Source organism: Pavona decussata, unplaced genomic scaffold (assembly GCF_977016875.1).
Source record: "Pavona decussata unplaced genomic scaffold, jaPavDecu1.1 SCAFFOLD_53, whole genome shotgun sequence".
Classification (NCBI taxonomy): domain Eukaryota; kingdom Metazoa; phylum Cnidaria; class Anthozoa; order Scleractinia; family Agariciidae; genus Pavona; species Pavona decussata.
The window spans coordinates 805507-824421 of NW_028145475.1; the positions used below are offsets into that span (position 1 = coordinate 805507).

At 38.4% G+C, this 18915-nt stretch overlaps 2 protein-coding genes across 2 annotated transcripts in view; one reads left to right on the forward strand and one right to left on the reverse strand.

Annotated features, from left to right (window-relative positions):
- Window positions 1-1245: 1245 nt before the first annotated feature.
- LOC146480318 (putative skeletal organic matrix protein 5) lies at window positions 1246-18488 on the forward strand. Its single transcript, XM_085109471.1, has 6 exons — window positions 1246-1270; window positions 7855-8150; window positions 10571-10685; window positions 12015-12054; window positions 12789-12927; window positions 13945-18488. The coding sequence occupies exons 4-6, from the start codon at window positions 12038-12040 to the stop codon at window positions 14428-14430; spliced, it is 642 nt and encodes a 213-aa protein (XP_084965597.1). The 5' UTR covers window positions 1246-1270; window positions 7855-8150; window positions 10571-10685; window positions 12015-12037; the 3' UTR covers window positions 14431-18488.
- The window catches only part of LOC146480319 (F-box only protein 31-like), a 44184-nt gene continuing 33272 nt past the window's right edge, over window positions 8004-18915 (reverse strand). The window contains exon 10 of the mRNA XM_085109470.1: window positions 8004-8103. Coding sequence (XP_084965596.1) covers window positions 8004-8103 — 100 coding nt within the window. The remainder of the gene's footprint in view (window positions 8104-18915) is intronic.

The window sequence follows — 18915 nt, forward strand, 5'->3', positions numbered from 1 at the left end:
TAGGGAACACAATCTTGTTGCTCAAATTTCCGAGCTGCTGTTGGAATTCCCCAAATTAATGCTAGCTGGCCTCATTCCACATTTAAACTGACAAGATATTTGCCCCCTTTGAAAACAAAACGAGTTTAGTTTTTCATTTGGTACGAAAGCCGGTTTGAGGTGACATTTTATCAATGAAAATGCTAGTTAATCTTCAGTTTAATCCGAATTTCTGAGGTGAGTAATGTCCTTTGAACAGATTTCACCGAAATGAACCGTAAGGTGCTCCTACGTGCACTCTGAATACTTGCAAACCAGTAACCATTTTATCAACTCTTTAGAAACATAAAAGAGTGGTTTGGGTATTATTGACACAAATGACACAAATGGAAGTAACCAAGGTTATGCCGGAAAGTCCTTTGCAAATTTGGATGGACTTGAAACAGTTGTGGAAGTAATAGATCAAACACGAAGGAAGAGTGTTTCCTCCGATCTTATCAGCCAGTAGTTTCCTTTACTTTCCGTTTCATATTTTGGATCAAGGCTTTTGTGACGAAGCTGCCAGTCTTAATCGCCAACCAAACAACAAGTTAAAGTCTGTCCTCTTCAAAGATTATTTATTCCACGCGCAGACAAAAGAACTATAATCCCTGGCTGGATCATAATTGTGTAAACATTGAAATTTCAAACATATTTTAATTAAAACACCCTCATCCTGAGACGTAGTCTATCAGCGGAAATTTCACAGAGAATCCTATTAAATATTTATGTTGAGGTCGAATCCAAAGTGTCTCATAAGGTTAACGTGTACATATTACAGCTTGTCAAAAAATGAAATATTTCGTGATTTTATCAGCCAGTAGTTTCTTTTACTTTACGTTTCATATTTTGGATCAAGGCTTTTGCGACGGAGCTGCCAGTCTTAATCGCCACCAAATAACAATTTAAAGTCTGCCCTCTTCAAAGATCATTTATCCCACGCACAGACAAAACAACTATGACCTCTGACGGATTCATAATTGTATAAAAATTGAAATTTCAAACATATTTTAATTAACAAAACGGTTATCCTGAGACGTAGTCTATCAGCCGAAATTTCAGAGAGAATCCTATTAAAAATTTATGTTGAGGTCGAATCCAAAGTGCCTCATAAGGTTAACGTGTACATGTTAAAACTTTATCAGCAAGGGTTTTTTACCGTGAGATGTTACAACTTGTCAAAAAACGAAATGTTTCGTGATTTTATCAGCCAGTAGTTTCCTTTACTTTACGTTTCATATTTTGGATCTAGGTTGTCTACACTTCAATAAACGGTGAACCGAAAGTTCGTTAGAAACCCACCTGTAGGGCCATTGTTTTTCTCATTTTACAATCCTATCGTTTATAGTAGCTTCTTAAACTCCCTAATATTTTCTAAGGAGGGAAAACACCAAACTTTGTGGGAAAACAGCAAACTTTGCCGTATTTTTTCCTGTGGTGGAGTTTAAGGATTTCAACATTGCGTTCAACTATTTTCCTCGGCAGAAAACTTTCCGTTTTAATCCCAAGCTCTGGAGGAACAAGAACACCCTCAACCTCGATGGAGGCAAAACTGGATTCGACTTTCAAGAGACAAAGTTGATGACCTACAAAGATCTGCCTTTGAACGAAATCAAAACAGGTTTATTGTCATCAATAAAACCGCCAACTCCCTGTTCTCGCTGATCGCCGATGGCATATCGCTTGGTCGCGATACTTGGAGAAAGTTGTTTGGTGATTCGGCTTCATTAGAGCCGCATTGCAACAGAGAAGGGTTTAACGCTCTTTGTGACAACCCTGTACATAAATCAGTCAAGAATCGGAATCATCACCAATGATGCTGCCGACTGCGTTCGGCAGTGTGGAGCAAATATCGCATTTGGAAGTACTTATCGTGGCTGTGTGAATGTAAGATCACCCGACGCAGATAATGGAAATGAGTTACACCAGGCTATGGGACACATTATGGTATACTGAGAAATAAATTAGGGAATGAAATGCCTGAAAAATGTAACGTGTACATGGTAAACGGGAACTTTCAGAGTTTCATAACTACTGTTGTGATGTACCGGTGATTCGTTACATTTTCCTTGCCAACTATCATGCTTAAGCCTCCCTTCAATGATCTGTTCGGTTTCTTCAGCTGAAAATTGAAATTGCCCACATTTAAGGGAACGATATGTTATTCCCCGAATTTACGAGCTACCGGTTTATAGCTTTCCGAAAATGCTAGCTGGCCTTTATCGCACTTCCCTCTTCTCCAGAATTGCAACAATTTCAGGTGGCTTGTCCCCATACATTCTTATAAAAGTACTTGGGAGAAGTTACTAAAATATCAACAAAATTCACCCTGGGTGATCATATCATTGATTCTCATGACCTCAGGGGTTGACTAAACATTGATATTACAAGGAGAAATTTGATGCTAATCAATGTTAGGGCTTAAAGGGTTAAACCGTCACTTTATGTACACACAAACGTGCACTCTGAATCCTTGAAAACCCGCAACTTTTTTATCAACTTGTCAGAGACATAAATACTAATGTTTTTGTCATCTATTCCATATAACAAATGGAAGTGTTCTTCCAGTAGGATCCTGGGTTATGGAAACCCTTTGCAAATTTGGACAGACTTGCCAGTTGTACATAAACATGAAATGCTTTGTTTACAAAAAAGTTTCTAGAAAAGTTTGGCTAAGTAATTTTGTTTAGAAACATCTCTGAATTTTCTGCGGGGGGGGGAGTTGCTAATATTAGTGAAGTTAGTGCAAAGCTAGTCACACCTGCTGGGCACCGATTACTGGTAAGAGAACTTAAGATGTAGTAAGAATTTGTATTGATAGTAAATGCTGAAAGATGTTATCAATAGGTAAAGTACTTGTAAGAACTTCTTTGTATTGAACTGGAAAAATAATAAAATGTGGAAAAAAAGAGTACCATTGTTTAAAAGAAGTAAACTGGTTGTTTTATCAGCTTAGTTTGACAGAATGTCGTTTTTAGGATTTTAAGCATTTTAACATTTAATCACTAAAATATAAGCTAAGTGAAACGGAACTTTTCTTGATGAAACTACGTGAAAAGTGTCTTGGGTTACAATATCACCGCTTAGAATACGAGTGCTTTTAAAATGTTTTATAAATATTTTCAGCTGTTTCATCCTTTCAGCGTTTTCTTATTGCTTTACTATATCTTTAAAAGTTAGATAGACAAGTACTTTACAAGCTCTGTCAGCTCTAGAATGGCTGTGGTTATGGAATAGGCCATCTATGTTAGAATAAAATCTATTGCATTCATCCTCGTCTACTCGTATTTTAGGTTTGTTTTTGTTTTTCTGTTGTCAGCATCTGTCGGAACAATGCAAACAAACTATTAGCCACCACAATTAACAATTAAATTCTTTCACACGCCTTTATGTACCATGCAGATTATATAGGTTCTAGAGCTTTCTTCACGCAAGCAACATTTCAATTTAAAAACAATTTCAAAAAGGTTATAAATTAATACTAATTTTGCAAACTTTTGTGAAGAAACCTACTGAAATTGTCCACAGGGAGTGCAACTGTTGGTAGTACATTGCTTAAAAGTTCGGACATTTCTCAATGGTGCCATTCTGGTCAAATCAGGTGACATCTCCCTAGCTGTGAAGTGTTAGTTAAATTCTCTGAGGCAGAGAAAGAAAACTAGATCAAATGTGTCATTTCTACCATCATTCCCGATCTCCTAACCCCACCATCCCCTCGCCCCTCCATGTGGTGTAGCACTTTGACAGGTGGTTGAAGGCGTTTAACTGGCACCGGAGTATTGGAAACCGAAAAATTCTTCCGTCACCTGAGAAATGGCGTAACGTTCAACTGATTGCTGTGAAATGGCCAAAATTTAAATGACAACTCCGATCCCAAGCACGCCTATCGAGACTTGTGTGATCCGTCACTTTTATACAAACATACATACATACATACATACATACATACATACATACATACATACATACATACATACATACATACATACATACATACATACATTATTCGTCCCAAAAGGGCTTTTCAGCGTGTCAGCGTCTAGTCTGAATAACTTTCCATTTCAAAGGATGTTCTTCGTCAGAATCTCGGTCCTCAGCTGTATACTTATTTTTACTGTTTATATTTAATGTTGGTATTTTGTTTTTTTATTTACGATCACAGTTATGCCAACGTTGAAAGGATGCAAATTTCTCTTAAACATATTAACAATTGATGTTAACGAGTTATTCAAAATGTATTTGTGATACTGGTGATTCCATTGAAATGCATTGCAAATGTTACCACTTACATCATTTGCGCACGATAATCGCGCACGTTTAAAACATGTGTTTCCTTGATTACTAAATGGTAAATTACTAAATGGTTATTTTCTTCTAAACGAGCACCGTGGCCAATCCTTTTTACCTCGTTACTTTAACTTAGTTATCAGTTATACTCTTTATGTTTAAAATGTTTTGGAAAACTGAGACAAGAATATGAGTTATTGCCAAAGGCTCGCCCACCACTCGCGGGCATAAAATAATGATTCTGAGAACTTGCACGCAAGAAACGTTTTGGGTCGATACTGCTTTGTAGTGTGCTTTCCTGCCAAGAAATTTGTCTTTTATTATAATTATGCTTCATACATCCTAGGTATAACTTTTTTCCAAGTTCTGCTTTATTTATGTAACTTCTGTTACTATCAGACTCTGGAAGACCAAGAACACTTTAAACCTCGATGGAGGCAAAACTGGATTCGACCTTCAAGAAACAAAGTTGGCGACCTACTCCAGCTCGCCTTTTACAACGATCTGCCTTGGAACGAAATTTCAAAATCAAAACAGGTTTATTGTCATCAATAAAACCGCCAACTCCCTGTTCTCGCTGATAGCTGATGGAATACACCGTCCGACATCGCTTGGTTGTGATACTTGAAAAAAGTTGTTTGGTAATTCGGCTTCATTAGAACCATATTGGCTAGGGGATACATTATGTTATACTGAGAAATAAATTAGGGAATAAAACACCCTGACAAATGTAATTTTTACAAGGTAAAGGGGAACTTTAAGAGATTGAATGCTTTGTTTACAAAACGTCTCTGAATTTTTTACGGGGGCAGTTGCTAATGTTATAGTGAAGTTCCAGTAAGGCGCGGGCTAGTCACACCTGCGTGTTATTGATAGGTACGGTACTTGTAAGAACTTCTGTGTATTCAACTGGAAAGGTAATAAGATGTGGGAAAAAAGAGTATTGTTAATAAGAATAAATTTGTTGTTTTATCAGCTAAGTTTGACAGAATGTCGTTTTTAGGACTTCAAGCATTTTAACATTTAATTGCTAAAATGTAAGCTAAGTGAAACGGAATGCTTCTGATGAAACTACATGGAAAATGGCTCGGGTTACAATATCACTGCTTAGAATTCGTGTGCTTTTAAAATGTTTTACAACTAGTTTCAGCTGTTTCATCCTTTCAAGGTTTTCTTGTTGCTTTACTTTATCTTTAAGAGTTAGATAGACAACTATTTTATAAGCTCTGTCAGCTCTAGGCTGGCTGTGGTTATGGAATAGGCCATCTATGTTAGAATAAAATCTGTTGCATTTATCCTCGCTTCAGCTCAATTCTATTCATAATTTCAGAAGGTTTGTTTCTGTTTTTCTGTTGTCAGCAGCTGTCGGACCAATGTTTTTAACACGTGCAAAAATTATTCCATGCGCCTTTGTGTCATGCGGATTATGTAGATTCCAGATTATTCTGCAAGCGACACTTTAGTTTAAAGACAATGCAATTTCAAAACAATTATATATAAATGCTAATTTTGCAAAATTTATGCGACGAAACCAACTGAAATTCTCTGCAGGGAGTGCAACCGTTGGTAGTACATTGGTTAAAAATTTGGACACTGAATGTTAAGCTTGTTGATGGCCGGACTAGAGGCATTTGTTTATTGTGCCATTCTGGTCAAATCAGGCGACATCTCCCTAGTTTTGAAACTATTTAGTTTGGAAATGTTAGTTAAATTCTCAGGGGTAGAGAAAGAAAACTAGTTCAAATGTGTGATATCTACCATCATTTCCGATCTCCAGGCTAACCCCACCAACCCCTCCCCCCTCCATGAAGTGTAGCACTTTGACGTAATATGTCAAAAACGAGGACGAGTGCTTTATCACGGGTTCCAAATACTGAGAAACAGATGAAAGCACGAGGCCGCAGGCCGAGTGCTTTCATCTGTTTCGAGGTATTTGGAACCCGTGATGAAGCACGAAGCCCGAGTTTTTGACATGTCTTCTCAAATGAAACAATAAGAAATTAATCTCATTAAAATGCAAATGTTTGATCTCAGATGAAAAACATGTTTCATCTCAGATGAAAACCTGGTGGTGTTTCATCTGGTGTTTCATTGGGGTATCAAGATTCATCCACCTGACCGAAATGGAGGTCATTTATTGGCTTTTGACTGCATGAATTATTAATGATTTTGAGAAAGGTTGTTGAAGGCGTTCAACTGGCACCGGAGTATTGGAAACCGAAAAATTATTCCACCACCTGAGAAATGGCTAAACGGTCAACTGATAGCTTTAAAATGGCCGAAAATTGAACTAAGAGCTGCGATCCCAGCACGCCAGAGTTTTGTGGATGTGTCACTTTTATCAGTGTCTAGTCTGAATAACTTTATACTTCATCGGCTGTTCTTTATCAGAAACTTGGGACTTGCATATCTTTAACGTTTCTTTTTTTCTACTTAAGATCGCAAATAAGTCAACGTTGATAGTACACAAATGCCTCGTAAAACGTATTTAAAATTGATGTTAACGAGTTATTAAAAAATATACTTGTAAAGTGGGGAGGGAGAAGCGTTGTTAACTTTAGTTTTCAGGTTATTAAGGCAATTACGTGACACGGCCTGCCAGAGATCATAAATTGTGCAAACGAAACAATTACGGTCCTATTGAAAGAATTTATTGTTATGCAAACATGAATTAAAATCATCCAAATAACACTTTATCCCGGAGGCATACATTTTAAGAATTTATGTTGCGGTGTATTCGAAATGTGCTTGCAAAGTGCTCACAAGTTTACTCCGCGTGTACATGTTGAAACTTGTCAGAAAATGAAATATTTCGTGATTTTATCAGCCGGTAGTTTCCTTTACTTTATGTTTCATATTTTGGATCAAGGCTTTTGTGACGGAGGTGCTATCTTAATCGCCAACCAATCAACAAGTTAAAGTCTGCCCTCTTCAAAGATCATAAAAATAAAAATAAATAAATAGAATAAATAGGAATTTCAGTGGAATCCACGGAGTGGCTCTTCTCTCCACTATTTCCAGGTCGAATTAAAATTTGGAAATCTTGGTTTTTGTGGAGGGAGGAAAACCGGAGTACTCGGAGAAAACCCTCGGAGCAGGGACGAGAACCAACAACAAACTCAACCCACATATGACGCCGAGACCGGGAATCGAACCCGGGCCAACATTGGTGGGAGGCGAGTGCTCTCACCACTGCGCCTTCCCTGCTCCCGTCATTTATTCCACGCGCAGACAAAACAACTATGATCCCTGGCTGGATCATAATTGTGTAAACATTGAAATTTCAAACAAAGTTTAATAAATAAAACACTTACCCCTGAGACGTAGTCTATCAGCCGAAATTTCAGAGAGAATCCTATTAAAAATTTATGTTGAAGTCGAATCCAAAGTGTCTCATAAGGCTAACGTGTACATGTTAAAACTTTATCAGCAAGGGTTTTTACCGTTATTTTTTACCGTGAGATGTCAAAACTTGTCAAAAAATGAAATATTTTGTGATTTTATCAGCCAGTAGTTTCTTTTACTTTACGTTTCATATTTTGGATCAAGGCTTTTGTTACGGGGCTGCAAGTCTTAATCGCCAACCAAACAACAAGTTAAAGTCTGCCCTCTTCAAAGATCATTTATTCCACGCGCTTCTTGTTCCAAAACTCAAAGGTACATTGGTCCAAACTGGAAAACATTGTTTACTGGAATGTTTAAAGAATGATCGATGTTTTTCCACAAACGTTGGTGCGTTTCCTCGAGCAGATGGAAATGTAACGTGCGAGCTGCTCCCTACAGACAAGTACAGTGCACCTGAAAAGTTCCAAGCAAATCATTCTTTCCATCATTACAGCATTGTGGTGAGTAGCTGCTTATTATTATGCAAAAATAAAATGCGCAGTTTTAATTTCCACAGCTTGGCTCACTTATGTTTCATACAGTGGGGATATCAAACCGGAGAACATGTGAAGTGAAATTTTTGAATTTGTTCCCAGATAATGGGTGTTTTACTTTTTACCACTGCGTTTCAAAGACATCCGTGTGTTAGTTAGTAGTCAAGAGTAAGATCTGAGTTATTTCGCTGAAAATTTAAGCAACAGAAATTTTAGGGAACGGAGTCAAATTTCCCAAATTTACGAGCTGATATTGCAGCGCTTTACGAAAATGCTAGCCAGCCTTTTTACGCACTTTGAATTACAAACATTTACCCATCCGAAGACAGAAGGAATTACTGGTTTTCTAGTATTACGAAAGTTTGAAGTAACATTGTGCCTAAGAAGTTAGTTTTTCATCAGAACTAAAAATTCGAATTTCTGGGGCGATTAGTGGGCGTACGAGCAGGTGATTCCGCCGAATGATCCGTTGGGTGTCCCTAACAGAGGGTAACTAGAATTCTAATCGATACGTTCTCAGAGTCAAGCCATAATTTAGCGGGTTTTTTATTTTTAAACGTAGAAAAAACCGGATTAAAAAAACTCTTATTTTTATGGCGACGTTTAAACTGATTGTTGTTTTAATAGCATATTGACTTCAATATTATGTATGTTGTATGTAATTATTCCTCTTGTTTTGTGGGCTGTAAGTTAGAAAACTGTAAATGAGGGAGAGGTCTTCCTGGAATCGGTGCCTCCTAATACGGAGATATTTTTGCACAATTTAAATGCGGGAAAAGAAGATTGTAGCAACACAGTAAACGTTGCTGATTTGAGACAATAGCTTTGGATCCTAATCACGTGAACGCCATGCACATCAAGTGATGACGTTACCATTAGTAATGGAGAAGGGCCAATCATAAAGAGCGAACCGTAGAATTCTTTGTCATTATGTGACAACTAAGAACAACTACAACATCAACATTTACTGACATTTTTAAAACTCAAAATACTAGATAGCTTCCACCAGAAACTGAGAAAACCTAACGGGGACGAGGAGAAGGGAACATATGGAAAGAAAAGGAGGAAAAGATGACACTAGTATCGGTCAACTGTTGAATTGAGTATAGACAGGATAAACTCAAATTATGTACTCAAAGTTATTCAAAAACACTGAAAAAGGCTGTTACCAATGCATGCGGCTTCTTTCTTTGGTATTTATCATATACAGCTATTTCAATTAACGTTGTCGGATTAAAATCAAGCTAAAAGACAAGACCGCAATGTTTTGTGGGATTATTTTTTATGAATAATTTCATCAAAATCATCTCTGCACGTGCAGGTCATTGTACTGCCAATTACAACCTATTGTTTTCTCCAGGCATGATTGATTTTGATGAATTTATTCATAAAAATCCCACGTAAACTTTCGGCCTTGTCTTTTAGCTTCATGCTTTGAACCGACAACGTTAGTTGAAATTACTGTATGTCTGATAATACTAAAATGATCTCATTTTTAACTCGTGAATGCGCGCATGCGCAATGAACGAGTTATAGCGATGGTGAGGTTTTCACTTAGTCGGTTGGTTCGGTTGTTAACTTTCGGGCATGCGCAGTGAATGAGTTTTAAATTTAATTAGTGGAAAAAACGGGAGAAAATGTTTTCACGGCGCATCAGAATAATCTTATTCAATATGTAGAGAATAATTTGACGATCATTTAGTGCAAGAATGGAGATTTTTCGTTTAATCTGAGCAAAATTATAAGTTTTTTTTTCGTTTTTTCACAAAGTGCGGTGTCTTAAATTCAATTAGTGAAGTGTTGGCATGAACTTTGAATAAAAAACACGGGAAAATTTTTTAATCGGCGCATCAGAATAATCTTATTCAATCTGTAGGGAATAAGTTTACAATCATTTTAAGACAAGAATGGTTATTTCTTGTTACATGATCGGGCAAAGATATGATTTCTTTTAGCTTTCAAGGTAGTGTCCGTAGCCGTCTTAATTTCAATTACTGATGTGTCATCTGCATTTACGAGTTGGCTCACAGGAGCCTTTGATTAAAAGATGGTTTGATTCAACTGTAGTCTCCCTATTTACAGTTACTCTGTATGTTTTCATTTGAGCGTTGGTTCGCCCCTGCCATGGCCATTCAATGAAAGTTACTGAAAACTTTCTCTAAGGTAAACCCGTTTTTTGAGTCTGTATTTCATAAAGCGAATTCTAGTTGTCGTTGTTTTTTTGTTTAAAGTTGAATCCAAAACGTTTGGTCAATACAGGAGAAACTTCAAAAGAGTGAAAAGAGCCGTGGACCTGCCCGACAACATGATTGTCCACTGTGTTCCAAGCACAGTTGACTCCAGAGAACAAAACTTTTGTGTAATAAGTATGGCGCGTTTAATTCCAGAGTCCTTGTGAACGTTTTCCTTGCAAGAATGGCGGAACCTGCAGAGCGCTTTATGAGACAGACGAATACAGCTGCTTTTGTGCACAAGGTTTCACAGGGACGGACTGTGAATATTGTAAGTAATAATGCTTGCTTTACGATTTCCACCAAATGAATTAATTTTGGTAGGCGAAAAGGCTATGAAACTCTCTTCTACAAAAATAATCCCTGTCAGTTATTACTGGCTACGTGGCTTCTACTTAATCAAGAAGCTGTTACCAGCTTAAACGCGGGCCATATTTGACTGTGTGGTGCGTAAGCCTACGATCTTTTAGCAGTGATAACCTTCAGCATTGCTAACTCCCCCAAATCGATAGATACAGAGATATAGTGAGGCAATAAGTAACCACCAGATAGAATTACATTACTTGCAGTCAGAATAAAATACAGGGGAAAACGACATTTGTTAGGTAGAATACCTTGTGTTTCATACGGATGCTTTAATTCCCGGGCTTTAATCCTTACGTTTTCACCTTTGATTTGGAGACAGAAACCATTTGTACATTGATTATTTTTCAATATTAACCGTGAGTCAGATATGTATCTGTGTGACCCCGGGTCATGGTGACGCTAAAAGATATTGCAATTGCGGGTATGATCGTCGTGAAGGCCACATTCAAGTGTTCTACGCTTTCTACCAAATCTTGTGGTGATCGCCGGCATTGTATTAAAACGCAAACTTTTGCAAGCGTTTTCCGTCATCATTATTCAAGTCCAGATATTTACAGGTTTGAACAGAAATGATTTAAAGTAGTCATTAAGAATTTCCGAGATACTTCTCTTTATGAATGCCAAAGTGTTATTTTTAGTCATTTGTCTTGCATCCGTCAAACTAAACAGTCATATACGAAGGCTTATGTCTCTTGGACAATCGGGACACACAAAAAAAGACAATAATAAAAAAGGACGCGACCGAGAACTTACCTCGGTGCCTCGCGGCCCAAGTAATTGAAAATCGGTACACTAGGATGAAACTTGTGTCGCCTCACATTAGAATTGCATCAAACTGTTTAAACTGTACTTGTCACGAGACATAGCTGAGAAATGATATATATCATCATATATATCATGTCTTTGTTTACCCTCGGATTTTAGAGTAGCTTATGCAGCTAATATTTCTGAGCATTTACCCACACAACCATAAGAATATACACACAAAGATCAGACCACAACACCGGGAACTACGTCCCCTACTCTTTGCGAACAGTGAGTTATTTCACTCTTTACGAGCAGAGTTGTTTATGAACAAGGGTTGTGAGATGGGGCCTATACGGTTTATCGTCCTTATCAGAGAAAGACTTTACTCGTAAACTAACTAAACGTTAAATCGCTTGAGATCGGTCATCTTTTTTTACACTTAAAGTGATATATCATCATGACTTTTTTGTTTCCTTTTTTGTCTTAGGTCAAGCGTCATCGTGCAGAGAGATGTATGACAAATGCAGGTACAAATATGAAATTATTATGGTTTTGCTCTCGCTGATATCGCTAACGGTAAGAACGATAATGAAGATAATAATGATGATGATGATGACGATGACCCTAATTTTTGTCGAACGTTGGAGTTTTATTGTTGATCGTCATCTTGTTGCTTTTGATGATGTTGTTGTAACGTTTTTCTTGTTGCTTGTGGATGCTGATCATCTTTTTGCCGTTTGTCAAACTTATGTTCTAAGGCTTGAAAAGTTGATGATGATGATGATGATGATGATGATGATGATGATGATGATGATGACGAAGTTGACATTATATCATTGAGCTCTAACAATTCAAAATATTTAAACTACGGTTGTTACTATTTTCAGAACGAGCCCAATCTCGAACAAGATTAGTGGACAAAACTTTAGTTTATCAAATACAACAGCGAGATAGTTTCGTGATTTCCCTTATATAATATTTTGGCGTTCATAGACATTAATCAAAACGAGGTGAAAAATGATGAACTGGTAATTAAGTGAAATTGCTGTTCTATAATTTTGTTTGAAAATGAGTTGAAAGGGCGGCCGGCAGCTGATCAATTAGTAGACCAACATCTTCCGCTTTCCACAGATTTCTCATCATCCTACTCGTGAGACCAATTAACTACTATCCATAGGTTCAAACTGTTCACCATATTGTATTACTAACATTGTAAATACTCTTCACTATTACTTACAAATTTTTTGTTCTTGCTTATCAGAGGGAAATTTGAGGAAGCGGACAAAGCGTACCCAATCCAGACGGATGCCGGGGAGCAGTTTATGTACTGTCACTTTAGCGATTTGGGCGACTGTGGACCGGGACCGTGGACAATGGTCATGAAACTTGACGGTTCAAAGGTAGGGTAGCTTATTGCAATTACTTTCTAATACGTTAAATTTGCGAACACAGCCACAAGGTAACAGTCTTGGTTTTAAAATAAAGCGTCAAAAACAAAAGTAACGTAAAAACGTAAACTGCCGTAATTTGTTTACCTACGGAGTACCTTAAAGAACTCTCCACTGAAACTCGATTCAAAGGCGTCCGTGCGTTCAGGTTCGATTCGGAATTTCGAAGTTTTGGTTTTAGTGGAGGGAGGAAAACCAGAGAACCCGGAGAAAAACCCTCGGAGCAGGGACAAGAAACAACAACAAACTCAACCCACATATGGCGTCAAGGCTATAAATCGAACCTGGGTCACATTGGTGACCACTGCGCCATCACTGCACTGATGACTGCCTCCCGAGATCCGGGCAACTGCGCACGAACTGTTAACGTTTGAATCTCAAATTTACCCTTATCAGCTCGGGCACCACTCATACTAATCCAGACAGAGTTTCAACCGCATCTTTGTTTCCTTTGATTCTCTCCCGTCCACACTACAACAACGTTTTCTACCACCGAAAACGAATCTTTTTGAAAACTGGCTCTCCAGAGTGAATAAATTTGAAAACGCCGACAAGGCGTTTTGGCCTGGACAGGGAAAGCGGAGCGTTTTAAAAACAGACGTCACAACGGTAATGTGCGTTGTTTTAAGCGTTTTTCGGTGCGAGGGAGCGTTTTCGTATGGACGGATTTTGTTACGTCTTCGGGAATTTATCCAGATAAAAGTGTAGGCGGGCCCTCACTTGATACAACCAATGAGTTTCCTGAACACCTGAAGTATCTAGTTTGTCGAAAAAAAGATCCAGTTACATTTGAGGGTGTTGCCCGGGGTGGTGTTGTTAGGTTCTTGCGAAGAAGGGAGCTCCATTTTTCGATATTTGTTAGGAAACATCAAACATTGTGGTAACTTGGATAACTCGAATAAAGATCTACTCCACTACATGTAAAATAAAAGTGAGAGTCGCTTGTCTTCAATCGTCTTTTCTTTGCAGTTCACCTTCCGTTTTAATTCCCCACTTTGGACTGACAAGAACACCTTTAACCCTGATGGAGGCAAAACTGGATTCGACTTTCAAGAGACAAAGTTGGCGACCTACTGGCGCACAAATTTCACAAAGATCTGCCTTGGAACGAAATTTCAAAATCAAAACAGGTTTATTGTCATCAATAAAACCGCCAACTCCCTGTTCTCACTGATCGCTGATGGCATAAACCGCCCGACATCGCTTGGTCGCGATACTTGGAAAAAGCTGTTCGGGGATTCGGCTTCATTAGACCCGTATTGCAACAACGAAGGGTTTAACGCCCTCTGCCCCTCACCTGCGATAAGAATCGGAATCATCACCAATGATTACCTCTCCTGCGGCGGGTGTGATGGAATGATCGCATTTGGAAGTAGTACTTATGGCTGTGTGAACTTAGGAGCAGTACACGCAAATGTGTTGAACTTGGCTATGGGGTACATCATGGTAAACTAAGATATAATAAGTCAGCGAATGAAGTGGAATGAACAACGTGTACATAGTTAACAGGAACATTTGAGTTTTATAACTATTTTGTGCATGCACCAGGGGCTCGTTTTGTCAATTTTCTTACCGACTATCATAATTAAGTCCTCTCCGCGGGGGACGAGAGGTACTTTCCCCTTTCCCGTGGGGGATGGGGAGTACTCTCCCCTCCCCTCGGGCACTGGGAGTTACTCCCGTACGGATTCTTGTCAAAATCAAGTCCGTTCTTTACAAAAAAAATGTCGAAATCAGCTAATTCTTTTCAATAACCTCAGATTTTTTAACGACTACGGAGATGCTTACGTAAGTTAAGGACGGTGCCACCTAACACAGAGGTATTTTTCTCTCGAAATATGACTATGAGGAAAAAAAAAGATGTTAGCCGAAGGGCTATTGGAGTTCAAAAAGGAAATTGAGGCGGGTTACTGCGCATTTTCGGAGATAATTAAGCAACTGGCTTGCGTTTCTCAAACTCCCGAAAAGATGTCGGACCAGAAGAGCTATTTTACATACCCAAAATCAGTTCATTACCAAAAATTCAATTTTTGATTATTTTGAAAGCAAAAACAATTTACGTTTTCCAAGATTAAGAAACACATTGATTTAGTTTGTACGAAAAACAACTGGCAATCTGTAGAAAAGGGACAAGAAAATTACTTTTCAGGCCCGAAAGCTTTTCGGGAGCTTTGAGAAACGCACACCTGGAGTTTCTGAAAAGCTTTAAAAGACATGACAATGTAAGACTTTTTTCCCAAATTGAAGCTTAATTATCTCTGAAAAATGCGTGGTTTGCCCCCAAGTTTTGTTTTTATTCGAACAGCCCTTGATAAGATCTCCTTTTCCCGCATAGTCAGAGGCCGCCAAAAAATAAGTTTGAATTAGGTAGTACCGTCCTTTAAGAAATAGGGAGCTTCAGCAACGAAGCCGGCAACGGCAACGAAAATGTCACCTGAAAATATATCTTTATTTCATTTGTGCTACTTCACGATTATTTCAACTCGCTCAACTTTTACAATCAAAGGCTCCTGTGAGCCAACTCGTGAAAGCAGAAGTGAATAGTGGTAATCGTATCAAAAGCGGTACTCGCATCAAACTACGCTACAAGGATTCGTGGACGCCATCCCGCATTGCGGGAATGCGTTATGGTGGCTTCGCAGTAGACTATTTTACGTTAATAGCTTGGGTGTCTTGTGCCAGAAGCTTTTGTGATTTCTCGGATATAGATATATCACCGAATTTGCCTCGATTTCGCGGCCCTCGAATTGAGGCCTTAAAATACACTAAAGAACACATATAGCGGAGAAATCCTGTCTCATGTAGAAAGCCAGGTTTTTGAGAAGGCAAAGAGTTTGAAATTAAGTGAAGATAAATTCCGATGAATTGCGTCGATGCATTTCTCAGGATATTTGAAGCAATTCCTGGAAGTCTTCGGAAAATACATTCGATATTTTGTGCAGATTCACTTTGTTGTTTTTATTGAAATGATACAATGCTGCAGCTATTAAGAGCTTTTGTGTAAAATGTGGAAAAGTCGCGTTGTCTTCTTGGGAATTTTTATTCGGGAGTGGCAATGGCTTTGTATAGCAACGCCAAAAGAACTTCAAAGTAAATTTACCAGTTTCCAGTACAAACCCAGCGCCGCGCTTTATAGAGCCACATCACTACCTAAATCCTTTCAAATTCTTGCACACGGTATCCATAAACATCAGTGTCTCCCGCTAATTTTTGTCGCAAGAAGATGCCTATACTGGCATTTACGCGTGATGCTGTGCCTGATTTGCTTCGCAGATTTTTAAAGCGATCCTCCCTTCGCAATTGAAATATTGCGTTACGCTACTCGAGATTATAGCAGAAATTTCTTTCTGAAAACGTCTTGACAGGGGCAGATACATATCTGACTCACGCGCTATTCAAGGCTATTAATATTTCCTGTTTATCTATTTGCATTACATTATTCGAGATCATACCGAAAATTGTTTTCGGAAAACGTTATGACCTGGGCCAGATTACATATCTGACTCAGAAGACAGAAGACAATATTATTTTTGAAGACAAAGATTAAAGACAAAACGTTTTCCTAAATGAACACGAAAAGTTAAAGTAGAAATTGACAATCAAACCTTTAAAACTTTTTTAGGAAGTCAATTTCCAGTAACGTTTAGGCACCAGTTCGACAAAGCCGGCAGCGCAGCTAATGTTTTAAGCTTAAGCTTGACCTTTCCTCTCCGCGCTGCGAAACAAAATCTGGCCAGTCAATACCAAATTTCTTCGCCGCGAGCTGTCCATTTTCCATCGTTTTAACTGTCGAGTGCTTCTTAGAAGTTATTCTTCCGATTTACCGTTTCAAAAGGGTTAATTTTCTTTTTGAAAACGGCATAGTTGAGTCTAAAACATTTAAACAATATGGCCGCTGCAATAGTCGACAAAAACATCCCCTCTAGGGGAGAGCAGAATTTAATCCAGGTTTAATGAATAAATCAAATGATGATTTGACGTCACGCAGGTAGGGATGAGAGGGTCTCCTCCCTCGTGATATAAGCGCCAATAATGGATTTTCATTGGGCCGCTTTTGTTGAAGACAACCAGAACAATACATCCCTACTAGGAGAGGACAGTATTTAATGAATAAATTAATGTGCAGAAGCCGAAAGCGAGTCCATTTTTAGACATGGTCTGCCCTCAGGGCATCCCGCGTAATAAACACAGTATTTACTATTTACAAGCTCCGCTGTTAAGCCAGCCTATGTACATGTATTTGACCCTTCTCGTCAATTCACAGTGAGGCTTTTAACGGTGGGTTAGGCTGATTAACAACAAAACGGGAACGTCATTGAGAGCGGCCCGCGCAGAGGTGAAAGCCGAGAAAGACTAAGTCGAGAACGCCGTCGTGTTGTCGATTTTGAAGTGATTAAGCATCTACAGAGAATTCCAGTATAAATTATTACACAGAATACATTCTGTGGAAAGTTTGAGGAATCCTTTGAGCATTAACTTAATGTAATTAGATACTCTCTTGCATTTTATTGCATAGTCGCGTGTTTTTCATATAAGCAATATTGATGTAAGTAGTCGTTGATGTGTTTTTTAAGTGAAATTAAACTTTTTATTTCTTGTTCTTTTCCTTTGTTTAAGTACTGTAAAGGTGTTTTTTGTACTTATGAATAAAGTGTGCAAAAATGAAAAAAAAAAAAAAAAAATCTACAGGGCGACCTTCGGTTGTTGTCTGTCTTCATTCTCGAACATTGATTGCTCTTTTATTTTTTCCAGATTTGTTAATTGTTAGTGCAGAAGATAAATTTTCAAAGTGACAGAATAAACAACTTCAAACAAACATTGAACATTTTCAATGTTTATTTGAAGAAAAAATTACAATTTCTTCGTTCACGGGACGTTTGGAAACGAAGCTTAAAACATCCAACATCAAGTAAGACGAAGTTTTAATTTTACACTTTTAAAAATATTAGCAGACAGTGTGTTGTGTTGGATGTCCAAGTGAAGTTCTAATTTAATTAAGGTATTAGTGCCTGATTGCCGGTTACAATTCGAACTTGTAAGATCGAACGACTGAATTAAATGGAGGTCATTTTCAAATTACGTGTTGTAGACTTGCTCTCGTCATGCCTTCGCGATATGAAGAAAATTTTCATCTTCATGCAATGGCTTGCGGCGTCCGTGAGGCTTTAATTATAGTAAATGCGGAAGCAATTATTGATAACGAAGATTTTGTTTTTTGCAAAAGACGATGTTGATTTGTTGTTTGAGTGCTTGGAAATCCCACCGAAAATTACCTGCCAACCGCGTACCATTTGTAACGGAAAGGAGGGACTGTATATTTTATTAAAGAGACTGGCCTATCCCTGTCGCTACACTGACTTAGGGGCTGTTTACATGGAGGGAGGAAGATCCTAGCACAAGGAAGATCCTAGAGGGCGGATCAGCTTCTCGTTTGGTTTACATGCAGAAATTTTGTTCGGAGTGGTTACCAAGTGGAGAAGAAAAAGAAGAAAAATTATCGACCTTGAGCAGCTGAACATCCGGCTGCCGCCATTTTGTTATTTTTTGTCCCTAGTACTAGCATTTTCTGAGCGAAGGTAGTTGACATGGAGCTAGGATCTTCCTAGTACTAGGATCTTCATAGCTCTCAGCTAGGAAGATCCTTTCTCTAGAAGGATCCTAGCACTAGGGCCAAGTACAACTTTTTGCATGTAAACTGACTACTGAAAACATATGGCGCTAGGATGATCCGCCTTCTAGGATCTTCCTCCCTCCATGTAAACAGCCCCTTAGTGCCTCGTTTTGGCAGAAATCCTTCTGAGCTATGTTTGATTTTTAATGAAGTCCTTGACCACATTTATCAATATTTGTGCCTCTCACCATCATCGCCTTCAGTCCTGGAATCAACCCTTTCTGCAAGAAGATCAGCTACACAGCTATGCTGTGGCCGTGCACCAGCAT